Source organism: Salvelinus sp. IW2-2015, linkage group LG31 (genome assembly GCF_002910315.2).
Source record: "Salvelinus sp. IW2-2015 linkage group LG31, ASM291031v2, whole genome shotgun sequence".
Lineage (NCBI taxonomy): Eukaryota > Metazoa > Chordata > Actinopteri > Salmoniformes > Salmonidae > Salvelinus > Salvelinus sp. IW2-2015.
This window is the reverse complement of record NC_036870.1, coordinates 18,180,250-18,207,890: the sequence shown is the minus strand read 5'-3', so window position 1 is coordinate 18,207,890 and position 27,641 is coordinate 18,180,250. Positions and strand designations below refer to the sequence as shown.

Sequence of the window (27,641 nt, the reverse complement as noted above, 5' to 3'; positions counted from 1 at the left end):
ATGTACCCTAGCCACTTTAACCAATGCCACTTATATAATGTTTACATACCCTATTTATCTCCATATGTATATGTATATACTGTATTCTATATCATCTACTGCATCTTGCATCTTTATGTAATACATGTTCACTAGCCACTTTAAACTATGCCACTTTATGTTTACATACCCTACTTAATCATCTCATTGTATACTTGTACTCTATACCATTACTGCATCTGCCCTATGGTTCTGTCATCACTCATTCATATTCTTTGTATATTCTTTATCCCTTTACACTTGTGTGTATAAGGTAGTTGTGGAATTGTTAGGTTAGATTATCTTGTTGGTTATTACTGCATTGTCGTGAAGTACAAAGCAAGCATGTTCGCGTAACTGCTTAACATCTGCTAACCATGTGTATGTGACAAATAAAATTTGATTTGATTTGATTTGATAAGGGTACGGCTAAAGGCTAAAATAACTGGTCATCTAGTACGTTCAGAACAGAGATTAAAAGGAGCAGATTTATGGGCACGGTAGAATAGATTCAAGGCCTAATATACAGATAAGGGTATGGTAGGATGTGAATACAGTGAAGGTAAACCTGTGCATAGAGTGACGATGAATGAGATATTGTCTCTAGAAATATAATTTAAACCAGGTGATGTCACCGCATGTGTGGGAGGTGGAACTAAAGTGTTTACTAAGGCGTATTGAGCAGGGCTAGAGGCTCTACAGTGAAATAAGGCAATAATTACTAACCAAAACAGCAATGGACCAGGCATATTGACGTTAGGGAGAGGCATGCGTAGCCGAGTAATCATAGGAGTCCAGTGAGTGGCTTCAGGCAGCTAGCGGGCCGGGGCTAGCAAGCTAGCAGAAGGGCCTTTGAGGGACGTTGCGACAGAAGAAAGTCTGTTGTGGCCCCCTCGTGCTGTTACGTCGGCAGACGGATCAGCAGGGCTCCGTATGGTAAACCACACGGTTGAGTGAAGGATGGGACTAAAAACAAACAAAAGATAACTATTGTAAACTATATTGCGTCTGTAAAATATATATAGTGTTTATAAGCTGGAAGTAGAACCATAAGAGTTGTTGTCCATTAGTTTACTCCATTTAGCGGAGGGATATTAGGGTTAGGGGAAAATAATAAAGGAAATAAAAAATATTTATATATATATTTGTATGAATATACTGTATATATTTACAAAAAAATGTATGGTGGATTGGAAATGATGCAGACAATTACATTGATGGAAGTCACAATATATCTGCAAAATTAAAGCTGATCTACCACGCAAAAAAAATACAAATAAATGAAAAATAAATTTGAGGGAGTGTGCAAATGGCATGCTGACTGCAGGAATGTCAGAGAATTGAATGCTATTTTCTCTACCGTATGCTGCCTTCAACGTTGTTTTAGAGAATTTGGCAGTACGTCCAACCGGCATCATAAACGCAGACCACGTGTATGCCGTTGTGTCGGCAGGCGGTTTGCTGATGTCAACGTTGTGAACAAAGTACCTCATGGGGGCAGTGGGGTCATGGTATGGGCAGGCATAAGCTATGGACAATGAACACAATTGTATTTTATCAATGGCCATTTGAATGCACAGAGATACCATGACAAGATCCTGAGGCCCATTGTCGTGCCATTCATCCGTCGCCATCACCTCATTTTTCAGCATGAAATGATAATGCACGGCCGCATGTGTCACCTGTCTTTGTGATTGTCTCCACCCATCTCCAGGTGTCAACTCTTTTCCCCATTAGTCTCTGGGTATTCATTCCTGTGTTCTCTGTTTGTCTGTTGCCAGTTCGTCTTGTCTTGTCAAGTCAACCAGTGTGGTTTTCTGTGCTCTTGCTTTTTCCTTATCGACATTTTTCTAGTCCTTCCAGTTTTGACCCTTGCCTGCCCTGACTCTGAGCCCGCCTGCCTGACCATTCTGCCTGCCCTGACCTCGAGCCTGCCTGCCACTCTGTATCTCCTGGACTCTGACCTGTTTAAGATATTTTGCCTGTCTACAGATAAGGGTATGGTAGGATTATAATAAATATCAGAGACTCGAACCATCTGGCTCCCGTGTCTGCATCTGGGTCTGTATCGTTATACCATGTCGCAAGGTTCTGTACACAATTCCTGCAAGCTGAAAATATCCCAGTTCTTCCATGGCCTGTGTACTCACCAGACATGTCACCCATTGAGCATATTTGGGATGCTCTGGATCGACGTGTCGACAGCGTGTTTCAGTTACTGCCAATATCCAGCAACTTCTCACAGCCATTGAAGAGGAATGGGACAACATTCCACAGGCCACAATCAACAGCCTGATTTACTCTATGCGAAGGAGGTGTGTCGCGCTGCATGTGGAAAATGGTGGTCACACCAGATACTGACTGGTTTTCTGATCCACGCCCCTACTTTTTTAAAGGTATCTTTGACCAGCAGATGCATATCTGTATTCTCAGTTATGTGAAATCGATAGATTAGGGCCTAATACATTTATTTTAATTGACTGATTTCCTTTTATGAACTGTAACTCAGTAAAATCTTTGAAATTGTCCCATGTTGTGTTTATATTTTTGTTCAGTATAATATGCATCTAACTAACCATCACCAACACAGTCATATATGGTACATCAACATAAAAAGAAAAGCCTTCAGGAAGACTTGCTCAGAGAGGTGTTTCTCTACCTACTCACCATCAACTCAGAAATAATCATTCAGAAGTTAATATGAATGTCAGTTAATAAGGTTAGTGAAGAAGAGTTGTACATGGGAGTTGTAGTATTTGTTTCCCCACAACATTCTGCTTAACCCAGATAAAGATATGTTGGTTTTTGTTCTATCAGATCTGGTGCCAATGTGACATATTGGCAGGAATTTGGCTTACAGTAACATCACTGGGACTCAGAAGTGTAGTTGATCCTGTCAAAGAAAATACTGCCTACAATGTTGAACATATTTTTTCATGACTATTGAGGGTCATGGGCTTATGTCATGTCATTATCTGGGTCAAATGCCATTTAAAAAAATATATATTATTTGTGTCATCTCATCATACTCCATCCTCGATAATTTACACAAACTTTCTTCATAATCAGACGCCGTTCGACGGTTACCATGGTTACAACATCACTTTGTGCTGAACGTCACCACTTCTTGTGGCTAACGTTGTGCACATAACATGTTTTGAGGCGTTCTTTGTGCCATTGTTCAATCAAGTAAAAACGAGAAAACGGATAAAGTGAGTCATATTTTCAATATAAGGAATAATTGACAAAAGAAAGTAGTATGCTTTTATGCAGAGGAGCACACAATTTGTTTTATTTTCTGAAGATAATGGAATAAATACTACTAGCGGGTCGAGTCATTGCTAGCTAGCTGTCTAGCCGTCTAGCTAGTCTGACAGTTGAATGCTGTTTAGCTAACTAGCCAATTTGTAAACAATATAGTTATCTACTGAGCTAGCTAATGTTAGCTACATTGTTACTGGACGAGCAATTCTGCTAATGTTACAGTTGTAACTAATAGCTATGTATTTCCATTATCTGTCAAAACGTGTGTTCCAGAAAGCTAGCTAACGTTAGTTAGCTAGCATTGTTCCCATAATAATTGAATGGATAATGCTAGCTAGCTAGTTTAGCTAGCCATATCCCTGCAGGTCAAGCTGTGATGCCTGCATAGCAACATGTACTTTACTCTTGTCTCAACCACCACAGCCACTATCATTGTGACTAGTTAGTTATGTGCATTGCTATGATTATCAACACCACGACACCTGCTTGCATATGCTAGCCTATATTCATATTATATGTCTGATACCGAGATCATGGCAATTACTGCAATATGGCTTTTGATCAGTATAAAATAACAAAGTAAGGCAATGGCAGATGAAAATTTGCAGCAAAATACAATTCATTGTTGATTTGGTTTGTTGAGCTATTTGTAATCATGATTTATATTTGCAACACTCAGTACATTAAAAGGCCTGGCTTTAATGATGAAGGTGTTGGTACTTCTCTACCATGGCACTGAATCTTCTCTGTTCTTCTCCTCTTCCCAGTGGACCGTGGGTCGAAGTGCAGGCAGGTGAAGCCTCTGGCTGCCTCTCTGCTGGACGCCTTAGATTATGACAGCTCAGACGACAGTGATTTCGAAGTGGGAGATGCAGATGCCTCAGGTAACCAACCGCAGTGGGGGTCCTCTTCCATCCACTCCCCCTGTAAATTACACCCTTTCTTCCCCCACACACTCAGTTCATTCCTGTTATGTTCTTCTGTCAGTTCAGATAGAACTGGAGAGGAGAAAGATGGAGCTCAGAATTAATTATTCAAACCAACTTGAAATGTACCCAAAAGCAAGGCAAGGATTTCTATTGTTGTTTGTTGCTATTTGGTTGTGTATCCTTTTAGAAGTTGGCCATCATGGACTACTCGTAGTCATGAAGGCTCTATTTAGCTGTGGCTTGAATAGCTTTAAATGACACTTCAATGTCCATCTTTGAGATTTTCCTAGCTGTGATATTCTCCATGTCAACACAGCTTTCAGAAGACTATCTCCACCATTACTTTCTGCCCGGTGCGTCTGTCAGTGCCTCCCCACTCTCAGATGCAGGCATTCCAAGGTTTAGATGAAATCCTCATCACCCTGCTTGTCTGTGTCTTGTAGTGACCTTGTAGAGCGGTGTTTCTCACTGACTCGGTATGATCTAGAGAGGCTGTGGCCAGGCGATCTTGGGCCTGCCACTCTGCCTGGGCTGGATTTATCACTCTGTTGGCCCTGAGGTCTTCATCCACCCTATCTGAAACACACACACTGAGGCCAGAAGCTGATAATGAGATTCTACAGTACCGTGAACCTCCTGGGCTCTGTGGTTTTGGAGTGTTGGACTCTGGACCTGTCACCTGACACTTTGAAATCCAACAGCTCTTGTTAATCTGCATTGTTAATCTGCATTGCAGATTAGACTACATGATATATCGTTAGAGAGCTGAATTCAACTTTGTTTTTATCACTTAGCAACATGATTTGATCATGTTCATCTATATTTAAAGTGTCTTAATACAAACAAGAGATTAAGACAGCAGACATGCTTTCATTCATACTCCATGTTGAACATACCCTCATTCATACTTCATGTTGAACATGCCCTCATTCATACTCCATGTTGAACATACCCTCATTTCATATCATGTTGAAGCATACCCTCATATACTCGCATGTTGAACATGCCCTCATTCATACTCCATGTTGAACATACCCTCATTCATACTCCATGTTGAACATGCCCTCATTCATACTCCATGTTGAACATTCCCTCTGTCCTTCTTTCTCTGTTCTAGGGTCAGAGGGTAGTGCCATTGGGAGTGATGAGGAGGGGTCCAAGGAGGAGAGCGTTGCTGAGGACTCTGACAACGACAGCAACTCGTACAACATCGGCTCTGCAACGGACGGTGAGGAACAGACCAAGGAGCTGACAGGTGGCGACACCCCCACAGAGGAAGAGGAGAGGACCAAGGAAGAGCAGCCGTCCTCTGACACTAGCACCACCACCACTAAAGACCCTGCTCAATCAGGGGTGCCCAGGGGCCGACGGAGGAGAGAGGAGAAGGCCTCGGACACAGAGGCTGGGAGTGGAGGAAGCGGGAGTGGCACAGGTAGGCTATGTTTTAAAATGTTTTTGTTACATTCATGTTTTGAAATAATAATATTTTTATAAACGTGAAAAATAGAAACCCTTGAACCTTGATCCAGGTCGTGGTAATGTGGGTAGTGGTAATGCAGTAGTGGTAATGCGGAGGACGGCCGCCACACAGGAGCCCAAGAAGTGGAACCTGCGTCGTAAACACCCCATGCTGGACTTTACCACCGTGGAAGAGCTCAACGAGATGGACGACTATGACAGCGAAGACGACAACGACTGGAGGCCCGCCTCCGGCAAGAAGAAAGCCAAGACGGCGGCCGCTCAGAGAGGAGGAAGCGAGGGAGAGGAGGAGGCGGAGGAGGAAGATGACGACAGAGGCAGCGGTAGTGATGATGATGAGGATGACGATGGTGGTGATGATGAAGATGAGAAGGAAGAAGGGAGCAGTATCGACGGTGATAAAGAGGTGAAGAAACCCAAGAAGAAAGTGATAAGCAGCAGTGTGTTTGACAAGGAGCTGACCAATGACAGCATGTCACAGGGAAAGAGCAACAAGGTAAACACAACTTTATGTCCTCTGTATCACACTTTGTTGTTCGCAAACTGCCTCACGCCCTCAGCATTTAGGCGTATCATGTAGTCGTGAACGTTGTTAGAGAAGTTTATATAACTCTCTGATCCCTTCATTGGATCCAGTGTGTTAGCCAGCCCAGCACTATGTTGCTATGTGCCACAGAGTTATCATATAATCCAATGAAGAGATTGGATGGTAGAGTGAGAGAACCACAGAGACTGCTAGAGCGATACAGCTTTGTGTTAGGCTAATCCACTTAGCTTAGAGTCCATCCGTGTGAATGAGATTTAGCCTACTACTGTCTATCAATAACGATCTGTGGTCAGATGAGAGGGGAGATTGTGATAGGCTTTAGATTTAGGACTTGGAGGAACTTTGTTTGCAGAGGCCGGAAACTTTATTTTTTACGGTCCGTTGTATACAAACATATTAGAAACACATGTAACAGTGTATTACATTCTAACACGGAGATGAAGACATTTTAGAGACCTATACATTCCACCTAGTTAAAAACAGAACATGTGTACAACACCCGCAATATAGTGTATAAGGGTGCATTGATAATGGTTTTACTGAAACTGTACTGTCTCCCACTTCCTGTCTACCCAGGATGCCCTGCTGGAGCGTGCCCAGACATGGAGCGTGGCGGCCCAGAGGATGGAACACATCCTGATCTGCTGCGTGTGTCTGGGAGACAACAGCGAGGACGCTGACGAGATCATCCAGTGTGACAACTGTGGTGTGACCGTACACGAAGGTAAGAGATATGTAGCCTTTTCCTATTTTACTTCTACGGTAAGCACAGGTCAGAAACACAGCTGTTCAGAAGGGCCAGGACTACCTTGGTAGCTGTTCAGGTTTGGGTCAGAAGGTTTGTGTTTTTTCTGTAAGGCAGATATTTAAAAATGAGCCGGTGTTTGGGTGCCAGGTTGGGTTTTGGTTGCATGTTCCATATACCCACAACCAGAAACAAACACTAAATAATCACCACTTCACTGTCCACCCCACACATAAACATAGCAGGGAAACCAGCAAAACAGAAGTGCGTTCTCCCCATACAGCCCTGGCTGGGGAACTAACAGACTAACCCTCTTCCTCTTCATCTAGCATTATTAGCTCATTGTGTCTCCCTCTGACTGGTTGGAAACAAAATCAATGGCTTCTTAAATCGTGTCTCAGATGTGGCCTTCTCCTCTGGACAGGCGTGGTAACGCTGCCCATGCACACCACTGAATCAATGTGACAGTGCTAATTTTCAATTACGATCACTTTATTTATTTATTTATTTACAGATGTTTTACTGATTTTAAAGCACCTACAAATGGAATGCATGCAGGCACACATGCTGGCACGCACACGCCATGGCCATTGGCAGCACTAAATCAGAGGGTCTTTCAAGTGCCCCCCCACGCTCTCTCTCCGCCTCAGTTCTCATTCTCACCCCAACACAACACACACCTCACACATATACACACACACTTATCTCTCCCTCCCTGTGTTAATAGGTGCTTGGTCAAACACTGCATATTCTTGTTCTACTATTCGACAGTGCCACAGAACAAGTTGTGCTCCATAAGAAAATGTAAGACTACAAATGTTTTTGCTTTTACTAACATGCAGCATCTAATTATTTGGTTCCATTTATTCCTAATGTCTTGCTCAATTACAGTTGATGCCAACCACCAAGCAGACTCTCTCCAGGTATTATGACATGTATTTCATCAGAATTGCACGCATCAGGAAAACGGCTTGTATTACAAGCTTTCCTTTTCTTTCTGTTGCAATGAGAGATGGAGAGAATGCACGTTTTGAGAGAGAGAGATAAAGGGAGTGGGAGGACTGTAGAAAAGGCACAGTAAGACATGCATAGAGGTTGGAGGACTGTAGAAGAGCAAGAAAGTGACAAGTAGGAACTCTTTCTCCTTCATTAGCCTCACTGAGGCATTTTCTCCTCCCGTGGTGGAGAGAGGCTGGCAGGTAGGAGTGTTGTGGCCGCCCCCTGACTGAACAGACAGCTGTTCCATACTGAGCACTGCCCCTCCCTCGCAAGCCATTTCTTAGAGACACACACGGGCCCCCCCCTCGAGAGCCAGCAGCACCACAGTGCCAGGCACCCTGAGGGAGAGGGAGGTTGGTTAATTCAGGAGATGGTTGGCCCACACGGTTGCCTCCATGTCACAACTGCCCACCTGCAGCTCTGCGCAGCAGCTCAGAAAGTTGACCCCCCCCCCCCACACATACACACACACACACACACCTGTCATATGCATGGGATGATGCTGGCATGAAATGGGAAACAGGAATAGCCAGGGCCTTTCTACAGATTCTGTGCCCAGTGCCCTACCCACCCTGATGAGAAAAGAGTGAGCTGGCGTTTTGCCAACTCAGGAGTTTCAACTGTAGTGGGAGGAGGAGAGGATGCTGGATGCTAAAGCTATGCATGGATTCTTCTGTTAGCCTTTTTGGCTCCAACTAGCTCATGTTTAGCTCCTAGTTTTGGGGTCAAAAGGTGCTGAGTTATCCTCCTCTGGGCTTTAGAGGCACAGTGCTCTTTATGATGTCCCTGACTCACTATTCTGAGAAAATAAGAGAGTGAGGGTGGAGGGAGAACAAGGGATTGTAACAGGAAGGAGAGAGAGAAAACGAGGGAGTGATCGTGAGGAAGAGATGAGAGATGAGCTGTCATTATCTGCAGCTTGGTTGAGTCGTCCGACCACCTCGTCTCTCTGCTTGACTCCAGAACTCTTTGTTCTCCTTTCCGGAGCACTACACATTCCCTCGTTCAGACAGACACTCTCCTCCTCGGACCAGAGGGAAGGAATGATGGATGAAAGGAGAAGATGCAGGAAGTCCAGTGCAGAGAGGGAGGGAGGGAGGGGGAGAAAGATCAAAAGCCTTGGTGAGCACAGCAGAGGCTCAGATAGCCAGTTGTCCGTACAGACACAGCCTGTATCTGTCACAGCCCTGGAACCTGCAGACTAGCTGCTTTTGATTAGCATGGGCTAGTGTGTGTCTCTGTGTGTTGAATGATCACAGACATCATTAACTGCATCACCATTAAAAAAAGCTCTGATTCTTTCTCTCTCTCTGTGTCTCTCTGTGTCTCTCTCTGTCTCTCTCTGTGTCTCTCTCTCTCTGTCTCTCTGTGTCTCTTTCTTTCTCTCAAGCCTAAATGCTCCTTCTAGCTTTTCAGTAGAGAAGACAGTCACTTCTTGATTGTTTTTATGTCCCTTTACAATTTCTAGTCTTTTTTGTTTTGCAGTTTTCCTGTTTCAGCAGTGTGCTGGTATCCAGTGTGGCTGTTAAAATGCTCTCCCCTAATATAAGAACATGACATTGTCATTAATAGACCTTGCTTGCATCCCAAATGGCACCCTATTCCCTACATAGGGCTCTGGTCAAAAGTAGTGCACTAATAAGGAATAGGGTGCCATTTGGGACATACATCATTCTACCACCAATTAAATCCCTGTGCTATTGATTTCATTCGGCTCCCTAACGAGTTCTGGACCGTAAAGTTAATTATTTTCTCAAATGTGCTTAATTCATTTAGGCGCTACTGTTTGGGCTCATTTGTTTAAATGCATATTCAGTAGGAAACTATGTTTAGGAGGGCTGTTTTTTGTTGTCGCTGCGATGGACAACGCCAATGTGTGACTAACTGGTCTGGCGTGTGTCATACTGTAGTACCAGCAGATGACACAGGCACAAATCATACACTGTTTCCTTCTATCCCCCTTCACTGTAAGGGTGCTAGTGTATGGCTGCGTCTGAAATGGCACCTCATTCCCTTTGTATTGCATTACATTCTACTCGTGGTCCATTTCATATGACATCGTTTAGTCTGTTACAGAACTGTAAAGAACCTACCCTTCGTACTGTTTGAAGTATAGGCCTAGTAGCTTTAGCATTGTCAATACCCGCTCTTGTTGTTCCTCTGTGCCATTTTGAAGGCAGCCTTGCCTTAGATGAGGTTCAGGAAGTGCTTAGCAGACATATGGCCTTATCCATGGCAGTGAGATGCCTTCTGTACATCTTCCGTATCTCCTGTTATACACCAGGGTAATTATCACATTCATGTGGGTTAAGAGCTCAGCTCAAGGTTAAAAACCATGTTTTCCCTCATGCTGTTTCAACTAACTGCAGAAACCTTAGTGCCACAAGGGCAGCTCCCGAAGCCCCTGAAATGCATTTAAAGGCCCACGCCTTAATAAAATAATGACAAAACGCCAGCCCTGCCACTTGATTTTCTATAATGAGGCTGGAGAAATGTGGCCTAACCACTCTCAAATTCATAGTAAATATCACAGTGAGCCTTTAAGTGATCCACAACACATTAATCTGGTATTGTGTTTATATCCAGTGTTTGCAGATGAATTCAAACCTAGAGGAGAAGTGCAGATGAATGAATGAATGGGACCCATAGAAGAAAACAAAGCATTGTGAAGCTGCTTATTGACAGTTCATTTTCATTTTAGAAATAGCGTTGTAATCCATTATCAGGCCTTTGTCAGACGAGCACATTGAATTATACTTATTATTGAATTACTCCACTCTTTCTCTCCCTCTCTGTCTTTCGCTCTCCCTCTCTCTGTCTTCCTTTCAAAACAGGTTTAGAAAGTCGAATTGAAATGAACACGCTATCAAGCCGTAGCAGCCTTGTGGTTTTTCTCCCCCATAACGAGGAAATGATTTATTCTATGGTATACTGGCCATGAGAATGATTGCATTGTTTTTTAAAAAGGAGCAGAATAAAGTCATGTTTTGAGAGATTGTTCTCCATCTTAATATGGAGTTTTAATTCAGTGCTGGTGATTTAGAGGAAGACAGCTGGCAGTTGTTTTCTGCTCATTCCATCTGAAAACACACACACATCTGTCATGAAAACCGTCAATTACATCATATGTAATTGGTGTTATTTAGTGAGATCTGGGCTCTGTGTGTGTGGGTGTTGTCATGCCTCATTCTGCACATCGGCTCTGCTTATATGAGTGCTTTTGAATAGGTCCACTTAATCTTGGAATCGAAAGTGTTACCATTGAGGGAGAAATTGAATTGAACGAATCTAAGAGCATCCATCTTGAAAACGCTGGATGCTGGAGTTTTTATTTCTGGGGGGGAGAAAAGGAAATATTTTGACAGGTAGCCACAGAGTGAATAGATGAAACTGGAGATAGAGATTAGAATATAGGACATTTGACTAAAACCTCTTTTCAGACCTGTTTTTACATAGGATATTAGTTTATTGAGTTGTTTTTACACGGGATATTAGTTTATTGAGTTGTTTTTACACAGGATATTAGTTTATTGAGTTGTTTTTAATAGGATTTAGTTTATTGAGTTTTGTTATTTTACACGGGATAATTAGTTTATTGAGTTGTTTTTTACACAGGATATTAGTTTATTGAGTTGTTTTTACACAGGATATTAGTTTATTGAGTTGTTTTTACCCAGGATATTAGTTTATTGATTGATTAAACAATTATTTAACTGCATGTATGAAGAGACAGCTGTTATGTACATTTCTCCAAATATTCAACATATTGATTTGTTCGACTTCCATCTGAAATCATTTGTGTCTGAAATCTAAATGAGATGTAATGATGGAACAGGTAACACTGAAGCAGCATCGATAACAATGAACTGAATTCAATGGCGCTGCTCTGACGAGGTGTGTAGGTGTACTCTCTCCACCTCACTTTCAGGAGGAGGCAGAGATGGAACATTATGTTGGGTGTGGTTGAGAACCGTAAAGAGATGATTAGTGTGACATCGCTGCCAACATGAAAATAGGAACCCATCTATGCACTGTCAAAAAAACTGATTACTCTCTCACCAAAATGATGTGTGCCTATTAGTTTGATCCTGGGGAAAAGAAAAACACTCATTTTCATATTAGAACAGATGGAGATTCAGAACCACACACACACTCATATTCACACTTAAATGTTAACACCTAATGTCTTGTAAGCACGACCGCGTCCTCCTTCCTCAGCAGCACCATATACCCAGTCAGACTTTCATTCACTATAAAACCGTAATACAGTTCAAATGACTTCTTCTTCTCTTGATTTAGTCAACATATACCCTACCCCTATAACCTCTTTAACTGCCAAGCTCGTCATTTGTGACAAGGATAATCTTCACTTGGAGGATATGAAGCCTACCCCGTAGTCATCACTTTTGGTCAGCTTAGCTCACATTAGCCAGCACCCCATGGCTTAGTGCTTCCAGCTTTGTATCTCGGTTCAAAAGGAACATCGGAGATTTGCGGCGACGGTTCAGCCGTAAGCCGGTAAAACCAGCGTGGTGATCGTTCACAGCTCCCGGTTCCCTTGGTTCAAAGCACCAATCACTATTAAGCACCCAACTGTTGCCAGCAGTATTTTCAGTAATATCTTTTTTTTTTTTAAGAAAATAAACCTTGAGCTATATTGGAGCACCTGGGGACTTAGCCTCTTGCCCTTGCCTACATACTGTGGGGGGAATCATTGAGAAAGGACATTTATTGTAGTTTGTTGTAGTTAAATGTGAGGCAGAGATCGTGGTTTGGAGGTCAGGATGAAGCTCCAGCTGTGTACTAATTGCCCTATTGAAATAATCAGTGCTTGATTGATGTGATCCTGACTTGATTGATGTAATTCTGACTTATTTCTGACTTCCTGGTCATAAATAAACCTGCTGTAAATGTAACCTTTATTTAACTAGGCAAGTCAGTTAATTAAGAACAAACTATTATTTACAATGACGACCTGGATACGGCAGTACCCTATATAACCCGCCTATTTTCCACACAGACAAACATCGTTTTCAAGCCACTCTAACATATCTGTTCACCGTGATGCAAAGCAAATGGTCAAAATCAGAGCGCACATATAGAGGACATGTATGCACTGAGAGAAAAAACAACATACAACTGAATAAACATTGCCGTCTGGTGTGGCTTCTCAATGTTTGCCGTCGGTTGGTCGTCAGACTCGACTGATTCCCGAGTGTGGTCCAGAGTGACAAGCATGCAGAGCATGTACAACATTGAGAGTTTGATTTGTGAGTCTCCCATCGCTCAGAGAGCCTGGAGGCTGGGTGACTGAATTAGGAGCCAGTGTGTTATCTCTCCAATGGAAGGCAGAGAGGCTGATTGCTGCCCTCATTTGTAGCGCGGACCACGTTTGGCCAGTGTAATAGCAGCCATAGAAACCGCATCAACGAAAGTAATTGTTTTGGCAACCCTGGAAAAAATATTAACGTGCTTTGCGTGTGGCTTCTCTCTCTCTTAGTCTGAGGCCTCGACAATATGATCAAATATTCCCTCTTAGAACGCTGGAGTATAAAGTTTTAGAGTAGATTGAAAGCTCTCTGGAGGTTTTAGGGGAAACAAGTAAACAGAAAGTTGACACGTTGTGTGCTTGTCAGGGCACTGTTTTCTGGTCTTCTCGGTCCTCAGCCTTCACACCTTTTAAGAGGATCCACCACCTTGTTGTTAGACAATGTAATGGATTCTGCAACCCTTACTCTGATAGAGCTATTGCATGATAGATGCATGATAGTTAGTCATTGAATGTTAGCGGCAAACGTAAAAGCTAATGGAATATGTTAACTGTTGTCAGCTACCGATCAGCATTATTGAAAGCACCTCTGACGATGTGACTGACAGACGTTCTACATGTGTTCCAGGTTGCTATGGAGTGGACGGGGAGAGTGATTCCATCATGAGTTCTGCCTCGGAGAACTCCACGGAACCGTGGTTCTGTGATGCCTGCAAGAACGGAGTCACGCCCAGCTGTGAGCTCTGCCCCAATCAGGACGGGATCTTCAAAGAGACTGACGCTGGGAGGTGGGCCATGATTCTACACACTGATTTTATGATTTTTCACATGATTTAATTTGCTCATTTGGGTGAATTACATTGGACCAATCACGCACACTCTTGAAATTGCAATGAACACACTAGGAATTGCCTACAGTATAGGAATTGTCTACACTATAGGAATTGCCTACACTATAGGAATTGCCTTCAACCACATCAACAAAAGTAGTTGGCCGTTAATGGTAATTCACTGTAGGTGACCTAAAGCCTCTCTCCATTTAAATTGTGCATGCATTCAGCTTTGGAGAAAGTATAGCAGGTGGAGAGAGGGAAAGAGAAGAGAGGGAAGACCGGGAGAGAGAGAATGAGAGGGAGGGTGAGGGAAAGAAAGGTAGGGGAAGAAAAAGAGAGAAGGGTAGGGAATGGAGAGAGGGAAAGAAGGCAAGTGAGGGAAGGAGAGAAAGATAGGAGGGGGGAGAAAAAGAGAGGAGAGACAGTGAGGGATAGAGAGAGAGAAAGTGTGTTATGTGAAGCGTGGAGACTCCAGCCACGCTGTCGCTGATAAGGCTCCTCAGCCAGCCTGCACCCGAATTTACTACTTCACTAGAGCATGAAAAACACAGCAAATTAAACTGTGGAGCGCTCGCTTGCTTGCTGGAGATGGATATCTTTATATTGGACTTCGGATTCTCGTCCCCAAAGTCCGCATGTGAAAATGTGTCACACCAAACTGATGCTCAGTCAGAGAGTGTGGCTTGGGCTGCTGAAATCAACTACTGAAGTTTTAAAAGCTGTTTAAGTGATTAATTTATGTTAATTATCTGAGTGAAGTTTTCATATTTTGCAATGTTTACATTTTCAAATTTTGCAGTACCTAATTTAATAGAGCTTTGTCAGCACATGTTTACTTGTATAACTTAAAGATGCGTTATAAAGGTTTTGTATAATTTCAGCCAGTAGTGTACAATGTCATCCATTTCATATTATATGTTACGTCCTGCAAAAAAAAATATATATACAGTACCAGTCAAAAGTTTGGACAGACCTACTCATTCAAGGGTTTTACTTTATTTTTACTATTTTCTACATTGTAGAATAATATTAAAGACATCAAAACTATGAAATAAAACGTATGAAATCATGTAGTAACCAAAAAAGTGTTAAACAAATCAAAATCAAAATAGATTTTAGATTTTATGTTCTTCAAAGTAGCCACCCTTTGTCTTGATGACGGCTTTGCACACCCTTGACATCCTCTCAACCAGCTTCACGAGGAATGCTTTTCCAACAGTTTTGCAACAGGAGTTCCCACAAATTCTGAACACTTGTTGGCTGCTTTTCCTTCACTCTGCGGTCCAACTCATCCCAAACCATCTCAGTTGGGTTGAGGTCGGGTAATTGTCAAATTCATGGTCAAATAGCCCTTACAGAGCCTGGAGGTGTGTTTTGGGTCATTGTCCTGTTGAAAAACAAATGATAGTCTCATGGACGCAAACCAGATGGGATAGCTTATCACTGCAGAATGCTGTGGTAGCCATGCTGGTTAATTGTTCCTTGAATTTTAAATAATCACAGACAGTGTCACCAGAAAAGCACCATCACACCACCACCTTCATGCTTCACGGTGGGAACCACACATGCAAAGATCATCTGTTCTCCTACTCAACATCTCACAAAGACATGGCAAATCAGACAAAAGGACAGATTTCCACTGGTCTAATGTCCATTGCTCGTGTTTCTTGGCCCAAGCAAGTCTCCTTCTTATTAGTGTCCTTTAGTAGTGATTTCTTTGCAGCAATTCGACCATGAAGGCCTGATTCACGTAGTCTCCTCTGAACAGTTGATGTTGAGATGTGTTTGTTACTTGAACTCTGTGAAGCATTTATTTGGGCTGCAATATGAGTTGCAGTTAACTCTAATGAACTTATCCGCTGCAGCAGAGGTAACTCTGGGTCTTCCTTTCCTGTGGCGTTCCTCATGAGAGCCAGTTTCATCATAGTTCTTGATTGTTTTTGCACTTGAAGAAACTTTCAAAGTTCTTGAAATGTTCCATATTGACTGACCTTCATGTCTTAAAGTAATGATGGACTACCGTTTCTCTTTTGCTTATTTGAACTGTTCTTGCTATAATATGGACTTATAATATGGTCTTTTACCAAATAGGGCTATCTTCTGTTTACCACCCCTACCTTGTCACAACACAACTGATTGGCTCAAAAGCATTAAGAAGGAAAGCAATTCCACAAATTAACTGTTAACAAGGCACACCTGTTAATTGAAATGCATTCCAGGTGATTACCTCGTGAAGCTGGTTGAGACAATGCCAAGAGTATGCAAAGCTGTCGTCAATGCAAGGGGTGGCTACTTTTGAAGAATTTGTTTAACAGTTTTTGGTTATTACATGATTCCATATGTGTTATTTCATAGTTTTGATGTCTTCACTATTATTCTACAATGTAGAAAATAGTAAAAACTAAGAAAAACCCTTGAATGAGTAGGTGTAGTAGGCACATGCTTCAAATAGCGCCTTTGCTAATGTATCCTTGTTTCTTTCATGTGCATTTTCTAGATGGGTCCATGTGGTTTGTGCTCTCTACGTCCCTGGAGTAGCGTTTGGGGACATTGATAAACTACGACCAGTGACTCTCACAGAGATGAATTACTCCAAGTATGGGGCCAAGGCAAGTACAAATGACATGTTTTTATACGTTTCAAATAATAAAGATGATGTAAATCGTGTGGAACAAAATCAATCCATATTACTTCCAACATGCTTTATCACAGTGGAAGACTGAGGAATGGGTTTTAGATTTTTGGACTCCCTGTTTTCGTCAACACAGACAATAGACTTCCGTTGTCTGTTATGAATTAGTCTGGTTTATGAGGAGCAGCACGTTAAGACAGTAATAAAATTACTCTTGTGTGGTTGGTTACTGTCAAACTTTACATCCAACTAAACACATTGATCAATCAGTGGAGTCAGTCTGACATTCATTCTAGATGGAACCCTTTTGAGGGTCACTAAGCCAATAGAAGACTTTTGTGGAGGAGAATGATTTTAGAAGCACTTGAAAAGGCTTCCTGCTGTGGTTCAGGGCCTTTTCAAACGGAAAATAAATTGCTGCTGGAAGACGGGTATTACTATATTTGAGAGGAGAATAATTAAAGCATTTGCAAGTTTCTCCATGTGGTCACTTTGTTTGTTTGATTGAACTGAGCGAAGTCATTGTCGAAGGTTTCTGAACCTTTTATGGTCTTTTTTGTCCGTGAGTGCAGTTTCTGAGCTCTCTATTGCATAAGTGGGGTTTCTGACCAATGTTTTTGCTTCCTCTTTGTCCAGGAGTGCAGTTTCTGCGAGGACACCCGGTTCGCCCGGACAGGCGTGTGTATCAGTTGTGATGCTGGCATGTGCCGATCCTACTTCCATGTGACCTGTGCTCAGAGGGAGGGGCTTCTCTCCGAGGCAGCTGCGGAAGAGGTAAGAGAAGAAAACAGGACATGAATCATGTGACCCTGTTTTTTTTGTTTCTGTAAAATTCCTCACATATGGTGTCAGAAGTGGGATTTTATTAAATCTCAGTCTGTTTTTAAAGACCCTGTTATGCGTTTCAACAACATAGCGGGGGTGGGGATGTTCTTAGAGCAGGATATGAGACAGTAACGTATTAATTTACTGTAAGTTCCTCTGGTCCCAAACGAGTAGTCCTTTAAAACAGTCTCTAAAACCGGCCCTGGCTCCTACACCAACCTCCCGCTTATATGGAAATTGTAATAACAAATCTAAGTCTGTATAATATTGACACTATAACGGTCTGGTTATAGTTAGTATTCAGGATCCTTCTGCAGTGCAGCTCATATGCGCCTCGCCTCACTTATTTCTGCGGCATGAAGGTGGCCGGCGCACCGATAAACCCAGCCCAGAAAGTGCATACTCACCGTTATCCACTTAATCCAGTGAGCTGTGGCAAAGGGCCCCTATCAACAGGTGAAGCCTCTGATAAAATCCACCGAAACACCTTAAGCCTAAACGGTTCTAGGGGAGCCAGGGGCCTGCCTGTGAAATGGCTGGCGGGTTTTGTAGTATGTTTTATCCCTATGACGGAGGAGGAAGAGGAAAGGGGGAGATGCATGTTTTAGGACCTTGAAGGTAAGCTGTATGGTTGTTGTGGATATTGAATATAATTAAGAAATACAGACTTTAATTGTAATTCACTGTTTTCTTACCTGGAATTTGGAAGACCATTTCTGAGAAACAAAATCCCCATCGCCATACTCCGTTGTAGGAATAAGATGCACTCTTCTTCACCAGTGAGCACAGTTCACCACTCTGTGGGAGCACTACATTGATGTTATTTTGATCTCGGATAATAATGAAACCATTACTATTTGTTAGTTTCTAATTCTCAGAGTAAAACACTTTACAGACACTATGAAAGCTTAACCACGTTTAATTCTTCCCAGAGGATCAATACAGCTGCATTAGACAAAACATGTTTCCACCAACACAAGTATATATACTCCAATTTAGATGCACTCCTCCTTCTCTCCAACCCTGACATCTGTTATGGTTCGACAGGAAGACGAAGTGATGGGGTAATAAACCATTCCTTCTCCCTTAAGGTCACCTGACCTCAACCCCCTTGATGTCTAATCCAAAACTCTCCACCCGTTTCACCTATAGCACTCCCTTAACTGCCTCCCGTCCACCCAGCACATTCCAAAGCCATCTGTCTCCTACAGATAACCATTAACTTCTGATATAAAAACCAGTCTCTATCACTCCTCAGGTACTATAGTATTACTTCTGATGGATCATGTCTCTAGTATAACAATGTTCCATGTTTAACCCAGAATCTAACATATTATTTTGAATGATGTAAGTGACTGTATTTTACACAGGGAAATTGATCTCTTGACTTAAGAGTGCTGAAAGGCATAGCATACACGGTACAGAAGGAACAATGTTGACCCGTGGTCGATCGTGTTTTGAACACGTGTGTGTTTCCCCAGGACATAGCCGATCCCTTCTTTGCATACTGTAAGCAGCATGCGGACCGCTATGACAGGAAGTGGAAGAGGAAGAACTACCTGGCTCTCCAGTCCTACTGCAAGGCGTCTCTACAGGACAAAGAGAAGCAGCTGGCCCCCGAGGCACAGGTGAGAGGTCAAGACTGGCTCAGACTCACACTGGCTCTCCGCTGTTAGGACTGCAAAATGTAAATAAATAGAAATGCTTGTCAGTGTTTGCGTCATTGATTCTTGTACATAGAACAATGAACCGTCTTCGACAGTAAGTTATCCATGTTTTACTTATTTACTTTTATTTTACATTTACATTTGACATTTTAATCATTTATCAGACTCTCTTATGCAGAGTGACTTACATTAGTGACTGCATACATTTTGGTACTTTTTCATACCGAACTGAATTTAACCCATAGCCCTGGTGTTGCAAGCTCCATGCTCTACCAACTGAGCCAGGCAGGAGTGAGTTGAAGGAGAACCCAGCAGGAACAACCTGGGGAAGTTTTAAGTTGTAATGTCTGCGTCCGAAATGGCATCCTATTCCCTATATAGTGCACTCCTTTTGACCAGGATCATAGGGAATAGAGTACCATTTGGGACTCGGTCAAACTGTCATTAGATAATGAAGTGTGTGTTTCTTTGTGTTGTGTTGAACCCCTGGCAGGCCCGTATCATCACCCGGCTGCAGCAGTACCGGTCCAGGGCAGAGCTGTCCCGTAACACCCGGCCCCAGGCCTGGGTCCCCCGGGAAAAGCTGCCACGACCCCTGACCTCCAGCGCCTCCGCCATCAGGAAACTCATGAGGAAGGCTGAGCTCATGGGCATCAGGTAGGAGTTAAAACCTCTTAATTGATCCAACTCTTTAATTTTAATTTTCACCTAATGTCATACCCAAATCTAACTGCCTGTAGCTCAGTACCTGAAGCAAGGATATGCATATTATTGATACCATTTGAAAGGAAACACTTTGAAGTTTGTGGAAATGTGAAATTAATGTAGGAGAATATAACACATTAGATCTGGTAAAAGATAATACCATCATCTTTGAAATGCAAGAGAAAGGCCCTAATGTATTATTCCAGCCCAGGCACAATTTAGATTTTGGCCAATAGATGGCAGCAGTGTATGTGCAAAGGTTTAGACTGATCCAATGAACCATTGCATATCTGTTCAAAATGTTGTGTCAAGACTGCCCAAATGTGCCTAATTGGTTTATTTATATATTTTCAAGTTTATAATTGTGCCCTCTCCTCAAACAATAGCATGGTATTATTTCACTGTAACAGCTACTGTAAATTGGACAGTGCAGTTAGATTAACAAGAATTTAAGCTTACTGCCCTATGTCCTGGGTAATTTTAATGTTACTTACAACCTCATGCTAATCACATTAGCCTACTTTAGCTTAACCGTCCCGTGGGGGGGACATCATTCCTGTAGAGGATTTATGTCTGTGGGAAAAGACAGTGTTCAGATCGACCGATAGTTGAGGTGTAGCCCAAATGTAGAATTTATTAGGGTTGTGCCAACATGGCAGTACTCATATTCGTAATCGTATCCGTAAATTGACAGTTGATATTCGGATCGGATGATACTCGTGATAGGATTTTATTATGCCTAAATAGGTATTGGCAAAATACCTCCCTGCATGTTCTCACTGCAAATTAGGAGCAGTGCGCGGAGGGGTGTGTGTGTCTGTGTCCTCAACGTGCAGCGGACCGTCAAGTTTGCTGTCACTCAGTCAAAATGTGCATCAGTTTCATATTTTTTCCCTACCCTTGCCCCAATTTTTAGATATTATGCACATTGATAGCTTGATAGCAAATGTTCTCACCATGTGATTCATCATAGTAGCAGTCGGCAGCAATCTAAATGATCAGACTGAAAACATGCGAGGTAAAGTTAAAATATAAAATAAAGTAATCCGGTGAAATTATCCAATCAGAGCAGCAGGATCAACGTACAGCCCGCCCTTCTCTTTACAGACAGGCAAACTAGCCAGTTGAGTTATTTAGACTACACACATGCCTGACTCAAAGACATTATCTGAACGACATGAGAAAGATGCTTGCTGGCACCCGAAAATAACTGTTTTTCCAATCACGGATAATTACAAAAAATACTCCGATCATAATCGTATCCATAAATTGGCCAAATCAGTTACAATACTCGTTTTGTCCGACTACTTGGCACACCCCTAGAATTCATAAAGATTAGTTTTAACTGGAAGTGCGAGAGCTGCACCTTTTTCCCCTCATCAGGGAGGGGCTTAGAGGTTAGAGAGGTGGACCAGCAACCAGGGGGTTGTCGGTTCAAATCCCGGGTCTGCCCTGTTTTATTTCTTCTTCAGCACGGACATCTTTCCCGTAGACACGTCAGACATCAGTGCCAGTGTGGACGGACGCAGGAAACACAAGCAGCCCGCCCTCACTGCAGACTTCGTCAACTATTACCTGGGTGAGCAGGGAAACAAAAACCAGCTGACTGATGGCTACATAGACTTACATTACCAACCTAATACACGATTATACTTCATGTTGTTACTAAATGTGAACTGTCTGAGAGTCTGTGCCAGAGTTCTATAGGCTCTCAGCATGCAGCCTTAGAAAAAATACATGTTCTTCCCCAAAATGAATGATGATGATGCCATTGCCAGATGTGTGTTTGTGCGTGAATGTGTGCGCTCGCATGTGTGTGGATAGGTGTGTGCTCTCGCACGTGTTTGTGTGACGACACAGCGTGCCAGTAACCTTGAGCAACATCCCCCAGCTATCTCCCATCAGATCAGCACACGCTGTTTCTCATGTGCCTTTTCCTGTATATAGATGGAGATAGATTGGGATCGGTCCTATTGATGTGTGTGTATAGATTGGGATGGTGGTTTATTGATTGGTGTCCTTATTGCTATGCAGAGAGGAACATGAAGATGGTACAGATCCAGGACAATATCTCTGAGCAGAAGAGCCTCAAAGACAAGCTGGAGAGTGAGCAGGAGAAGCTGCACGTCGACTACAACAAGGTTAGTAGGGGTACAAGCCGTAAAAACCACCGAAAAACATGCTTGCTTGACTGCTCTGTGGTAGTAGACACGGCCAGGGAGATGGTGGACAAAATGTTAATCCACATTGTTATCAACCAGTCACTAGGGGTTTACCAGTGATTCTCCAGTAGCGTTGCTCTGAGTCCTCACACTGAAGCTGTGCTATGTCTTTGTACTACATGGCCTCTAGTCTTCAGAAACACAGACAGTGCATCATTCATAAACCTACAATGACACATTAACCACTGTTTTACTACATACCGTGAAAAATGCCATTTTAAGAGCGTTCTTGTTCCTCCTCCGTCTAGCTCTCGCCATCTCTCATCTCTGTCTCTCGCTCTATCCATCTTGTTCTCCCTCAATCTCTCTGTGTCCCTCTTCTCTCTTTCTCTGTCTCTCCATCTATCTCCTTTCATCTGTCCTCCCCATGTGACCTGGGTACGGTGGCGCAGGGCAGCTTCGCTCCATCAGGCCCGATGAAGAAGGGAATAAAATAGCGGAGTAAAAGTCAGGGGAGTTAATGTTGCGTTCAGTCTTTCTGCCACACGTATTAGGCGTTATTAATGGAGTGTGTGTTGCTAATTGCACCGCTCGACTTGCTTTTACATGGAGATGGAAAGAGAAAAATAGAGAAGGAGCGAGAGAGCGATGAAGAGAGAGAAGCGGCCCTGGGAGAGATGGAGAAACACAGAGATGGAAAGAGGGAGAAGCGGCCCTGGGAGAGATGGAGAAACACAGAGAGGGAAAGAGGGAGAAGTGGCCCTGGGAGAGATGGAGAAACACAGAGAGGGAGAAGGATAATTAAGATTAGAAGTCTAGCTACTGATACAGCTATAAAGTCCCTGACAAGGGGGGGGGGGTGGAGGAGGAGGTGGTAGACTCAGTCATCTCTGGGAGATAATGTGAGGTGTTAGTGAACGTTTCCCTTTCACCTCCTCTGGCAGAGCTGATTAAGTAAAGCCCAGAGAGAGATTGAGATAGAGAGGGAAGGAGCCAGACAGAGTAATGGAGAAAGAGAGGGGGAGGAAGAGAGAGGAGACAGACAGTTACAGAGAGATGGAGAAAGAGAGAGGAGACAGACAGAGGAATGGAGAAAGAGAGCGGGAGGAAGAGGGAGGAGACAGATGCATGGAGAAAGAGAGGGGGAGGAAGAGGGAGAAGGAGACAGAGAATTATGGAGAGATGGAGAAAGAGAGGAGGAGGAAGAGAGAGGAGACAGACAGAGGAATGGAGAAAGAGAGGGGGAGGAAGAGGGAGGAGACAGACAGAGGAATGGAGAAAGAGAGGGGGAGGAAGAGGGAGGAGACAGACGCACGGAGAAAGAGAGGGGGAGGAAGAGGGAGAAGGAAAAAGAGAGAAGAAGAAGGGAGGGGAAAGGAAGGGGGAGGAAGAGAGAGGAGACAGACAGAGGAATGGAGAAAGAGAGGGGGAGGAAGAGGGAGGAGACAGACAGAGGAATGGAGAAAGGGAGGGGGAGGAAGAGGGAGGAGACAGAGGAATGGAGAAAGAGAGGGGGAGGAAGAGGGAGAAGGAGACAGACAGAGAGTTACGGAGAGGGGGAGGAAGAGAGAGGAGACAGACAGAGGAATGGAGACAGAGAGGGGGAGGAAGAGGGAGGAGACAGACAGAGGAATGGAGAAAGAGAGAGGGAGGAAGAGGGAGAAGGAGACAGACAGAGAGTTACGGAGAGATGGAGAAAGAGAGGGGGAGGAAGAGAGAGGACAGAGACAGAGAGCTGGTGAGCGGGGGAAGAGGAGACAGAGAATTACAGAGAGATGGAGAGGAAAAGACAGGAGACAGACAGAGCATTACAGAGAGAGAGAAAGAGAGATAGAGGGGGAGGAAGAGGGAGAAGGAGACAGAGTTACAGAGAGCGTACAGTACTTGAGATTCACATCCAGTTAATAATACTCACCTCTTTTCCTCCTCTCATCTCTTTCTTTGAGGAGCTTCACATCGTATCTATTGTCTGTTTTCAAATATAGACATGACAGGTGTTTTTACCTGTGTGTGTATGTGTCCTTTGATGTTTCTCTTTGTAAGGGGTAGTATAAGGGTATGTGTGTGCATCTCTCTCTCACACTCACACTCACACACACACACAAACACACACACACACACACACACAACATAAGCTGTCTGTCTCTCCCTTTCTGTAGCTGTGTGAGTCTCTGGAGGACCTGCAGAATGTCAACGGTGTTCTGAGGAGTGAGGGCCATGCCATATGGACCATGTTGGGAGGAATCCTAGGACAGGTATGTTAATATCACATAACTTTCTCCTCCTCCTCTTGTCCTCCTTCCCTCTTCCTCCTCTGTCCACTTTCTCATCCTCCTTTCCTCCTCATCCATTCTCCTCCTCCTATCTTTCTTTCTTATGTTTATTCCTGAGTTGGCAACACTCCCACTAAACCAAGCTCCAGCACCGGTCCTTCATTTGTTGTTTCATCACGCCTACGCAGAACAGAAACAGAACAGAAAAGTTGGTTAGAAAGTCAGAGGATTAAACTCCAACCGGACAGGTCTCCCTGCTACATGCCCAGGAGCTGGTGATGATGAGGGATTGAGAGGAATCTAGATTGGCCATAGCAACCTGCCGTAGCAACCCACAGAGTTACCGTGGGGTAATTCTGCAGCCCGTAATAGGCTCCTGTAAAAAAAACAACATCTTTCATTTACACTAAGTGATTGACCTGTCATTTGCCATAAAGGCAGACCAGACCTGGCTCTGCTCCACTCTAAATGAAGTTAGACACGGTCCGCTTGCTTTCTATCACGTTCCCACTTGCCATGGCAACCAAATCGCCTAGGTGCGTCGCCACGGGTGATGGGTCGTTTAATGAGTGCGAAATGCGGCTCTACAGAAATTGCTCTGTGAGACCTTTTTACTTTTTTAAGTAACAGAGCCTGTTTGGAAGTGCCATTAAAAAATATTTTATTCAGAAATTCTGTCCAAGGCAACAACCAGTGAAACATTATTCACACTTAGGTAGTGTGTGAAATGACTGAATCCAAGATGATCGAAATTGAAACGGTGCACAAGTTAACAATGTTATGTGATAACTTGAACTTAAACGTACAGATATAAACAGGGACAGAATTAGCTTGAGAGATGATATACTGATAATGTGTGTAAATCCTGATCTAATCTAAACTTGGTAATGTACTGACACTGAAGAGATGAATAACCAGACAGGCTCTGTTACTGTGAGAGGGGAGGCAGCAGGGTAATGTACTGCACTGAAGAGTTAATAACCAGACAGGCTCTGTGCTGTGAGAGGGGAGGCAGCAGGGTAATGTACTGACACTGAAGAGATTAATAACCAGACAGGCTCTGTGCTGTGAGAGGGGAGGCAGCAGGGTAATGTACTGACACTGAAGAGATGAATAACCAGAACAGGCTCTGTCTGTGAGAGGGGAGGCAGCAGGGTAATGTACTGACACTGAAGAGATTAATAACCAGACAGGCTCTGTGCTGTGAGAGGGGAGGCAGCAGGGTAATGTACTGACACTGAAGAGATGAATAACCAGACAGGCTCTGTGCTGTGAGAGGGGAGGCAGCAGGGTAATGCACTGACACTGAAGAGATTATAACCAGACAGGCTCTGTGCTGTGAGAGGGGAGGCAGCAGGGTAATGTACTAACACTGAAGAGATTAATAACCAGACAGGCTCTGTGCTGTGAGGGGGAGGCAGCAGGGTAATGCACTGACACTGAAGAGATTATATACAAGAAAGGCTCTGTGCTGTGAGAGGGGAGGCAGCAGGGTAATGTACTGACACTGAAGAGATGAATAACCAGACAGGCTCTGTGCTGTGAGAGGGGAGGCAGCAGGGTAATGTACTGCCACTGAAGAGATTAATAACCAGACAGGCTCTGTGCTGTGAGAGGGGAGGCAGCAGGGTAATGTACTGACACTGAAGAGATTAATAACCAGACAGGCTCTGTGCTGTGAGAGGGGAGGCAGCAGGGTAATGTACTGACACTGAAGAGATAATAACCAGACAGGCTCTGTGCTGTAGAGGGGAGGCAGCAGGGTAATGTACTGACACTGAAGAGATTAATAACCAGACAGGCTCTGTGCTGTGAGAGGGGGCAGCAGGGTAATGCACTGACACTGAAGAGATAAATACAGACAGGCTCTGTGCTGTGAGAGGGGAGGCAGCAGGGTAATGCACTGACACTGAAGAGATTAATAACCAGACAGGCTCTGTGCTGTGAGAGGGGAGGCAGCAGGGTAATGCCTGACACTGAAGAGATTAATAACCAGACAGGCTCTGTCTGTGAGAGGGGAGGCAGCAGGGTAATGTACTGACACTGAAGAGATGAATAACCAGACAGGCTCTGTGCTGTGAGAGGGGAGGCAGCAGGGTAATGTACTGACACTGAAGAGATGAATAACCAGACAGGCTCTGTGCTGTGAGAGGGGAGGCAGCAGGGTAATGCACTGACACTGAAGAGATTAATAACCAGACAGGCTCTGTGCTGTGAGAGGGGAGGCAGCAGGGTAATGCACTGACACTGAAGAGATTAATAACCAGACAGGCTCTGTGCTGTGAGAGGGGAGGCAGCAGGGTAATGTACTGACACTGAAGAGATTAATAACCAGACAGGCTCTGTGCTGAGAGAGGGGAGGCAGCAGGGTAATGCACTGACACTGAAGAGAGATGAATAACCAGACAGGCTCTGTGCTGTGAGAGGGGAGGCAGCAGGGTAATGTACTGACACTGAAGAGATTAATAACCAGACAGGCTCTGTGCTGTGAGAGGGGAGGCAGCAGGGTAATGTACTGACACTGAAGAGATTAATAACCAGACAGGCTCTGTGCTGTGAGAGGGGAGGCAGCAGGGTAATGCACTGACACTGAAGAGATTAATAACCAGACAGGCTCTGTGCTGTGAGAGGGGAGGCAGCAGGGTAATGTACTGACACTGAAGAGATTAATAACCAGACAGGCTCTGTGCTGTAGAGGGGAGGCAGCAGGGTAATGTACTGACACTGAAGAGTTAATAACCAGACAGGCTCTGTGCTGTGAGAGGGGAGGCAGCAGGGTAATGTACTGACACTGAAGAGATTATAACCAGACAGGCTCTGTGCTGTGAGAGGGGAGGCGCAGGGTAATGCACTGACACTGAAGAGATTAATAACCAGACAGGCTCTGTGCTGTGAGAGGGAGGCAGCAGGGTAATTGTACTGACATGAGAGATTAATATCCAGACAGGCTCTGTACTGTGAGAGAGGAGGCAGCAGGGTAATGTACTGACACTGAAGAGATTAATAACCAAGACAGGCTCTGTGCTGTGAGAGGGGAGGCAGCAGGGTAATGTACTGACACTGAAGAGATTAAAACCAGACAGGCTCTGTGCTGTGAGAGGGGAGGCAGCAGGGTAATGCACTGACACTGAAGAGATGAATAACCAGACAGGCTCTGTGCTGTGAGAGGGAGGCAGCAGGGTAATGTACTGACACTGAAGAGATTATAACCAGACAGGCTCTGTGCTGTGAGAGGGGAGGCAGCAGGGTAATGCACTGACACTGAAGAGATGAATAACCAGACAGGCTCTGGGC

General features: G+C 43.9%; 1 protein-coding gene across 4 annotated transcripts in view; it reads left to right on the top strand.

Annotated features, from left to right (window-relative positions):
• The first annotated feature begins 3,139 nt into the window (after positions 1–3,139).
• Positions 3,140–27,641, top strand: part of phf14 (PHD finger protein 14) — a 37,363-nt gene continuing 12,861 nt past the window's right edge. For all 4 annotated transcript variants that reach the window (XM_070436364.1, XM_070436362.1, XM_070436363.1 and 1 more), the window contains exons 1-13: positions 3,140–3,230; positions 4,050–4,166; positions 5,329–5,643; positions 5,741–6,186; positions 6,814–6,961; positions 13,879–14,038; positions 16,581–16,692; positions 17,352–17,489; positions 19,022–19,168; positions 19,701–19,864; positions 21,385–21,491; positions 21,947–22,053; positions 24,234–24,329. In XM_070436364.1, coding sequence (XP_070292465.1) covers position 3,230; positions 4,050–4,166; positions 5,329–5,643; positions 5,741–6,186; positions 6,814–6,961; positions 13,879–14,038; positions 16,581–16,692; positions 17,352–17,489; positions 19,022–19,168; positions 19,701–19,864; positions 21,385–21,491; positions 21,947–22,053; positions 24,234–24,329 — 2,058 coding nt within the window. In that variant the 5' untranslated portion in view covers positions 3,140–3,229. The remainder of the gene's footprint in view (positions 3,231–4,049; positions 4,167–5,328; positions 5,644–5,740; positions 6,187–6,813; positions 6,962–13,878; positions 14,039–16,580; positions 16,693–17,351; positions 17,490–19,021; positions 19,169–19,700; positions 19,865–21,384; positions 21,492–21,946; positions 22,054–24,233; positions 24,330–27,641) is intronic.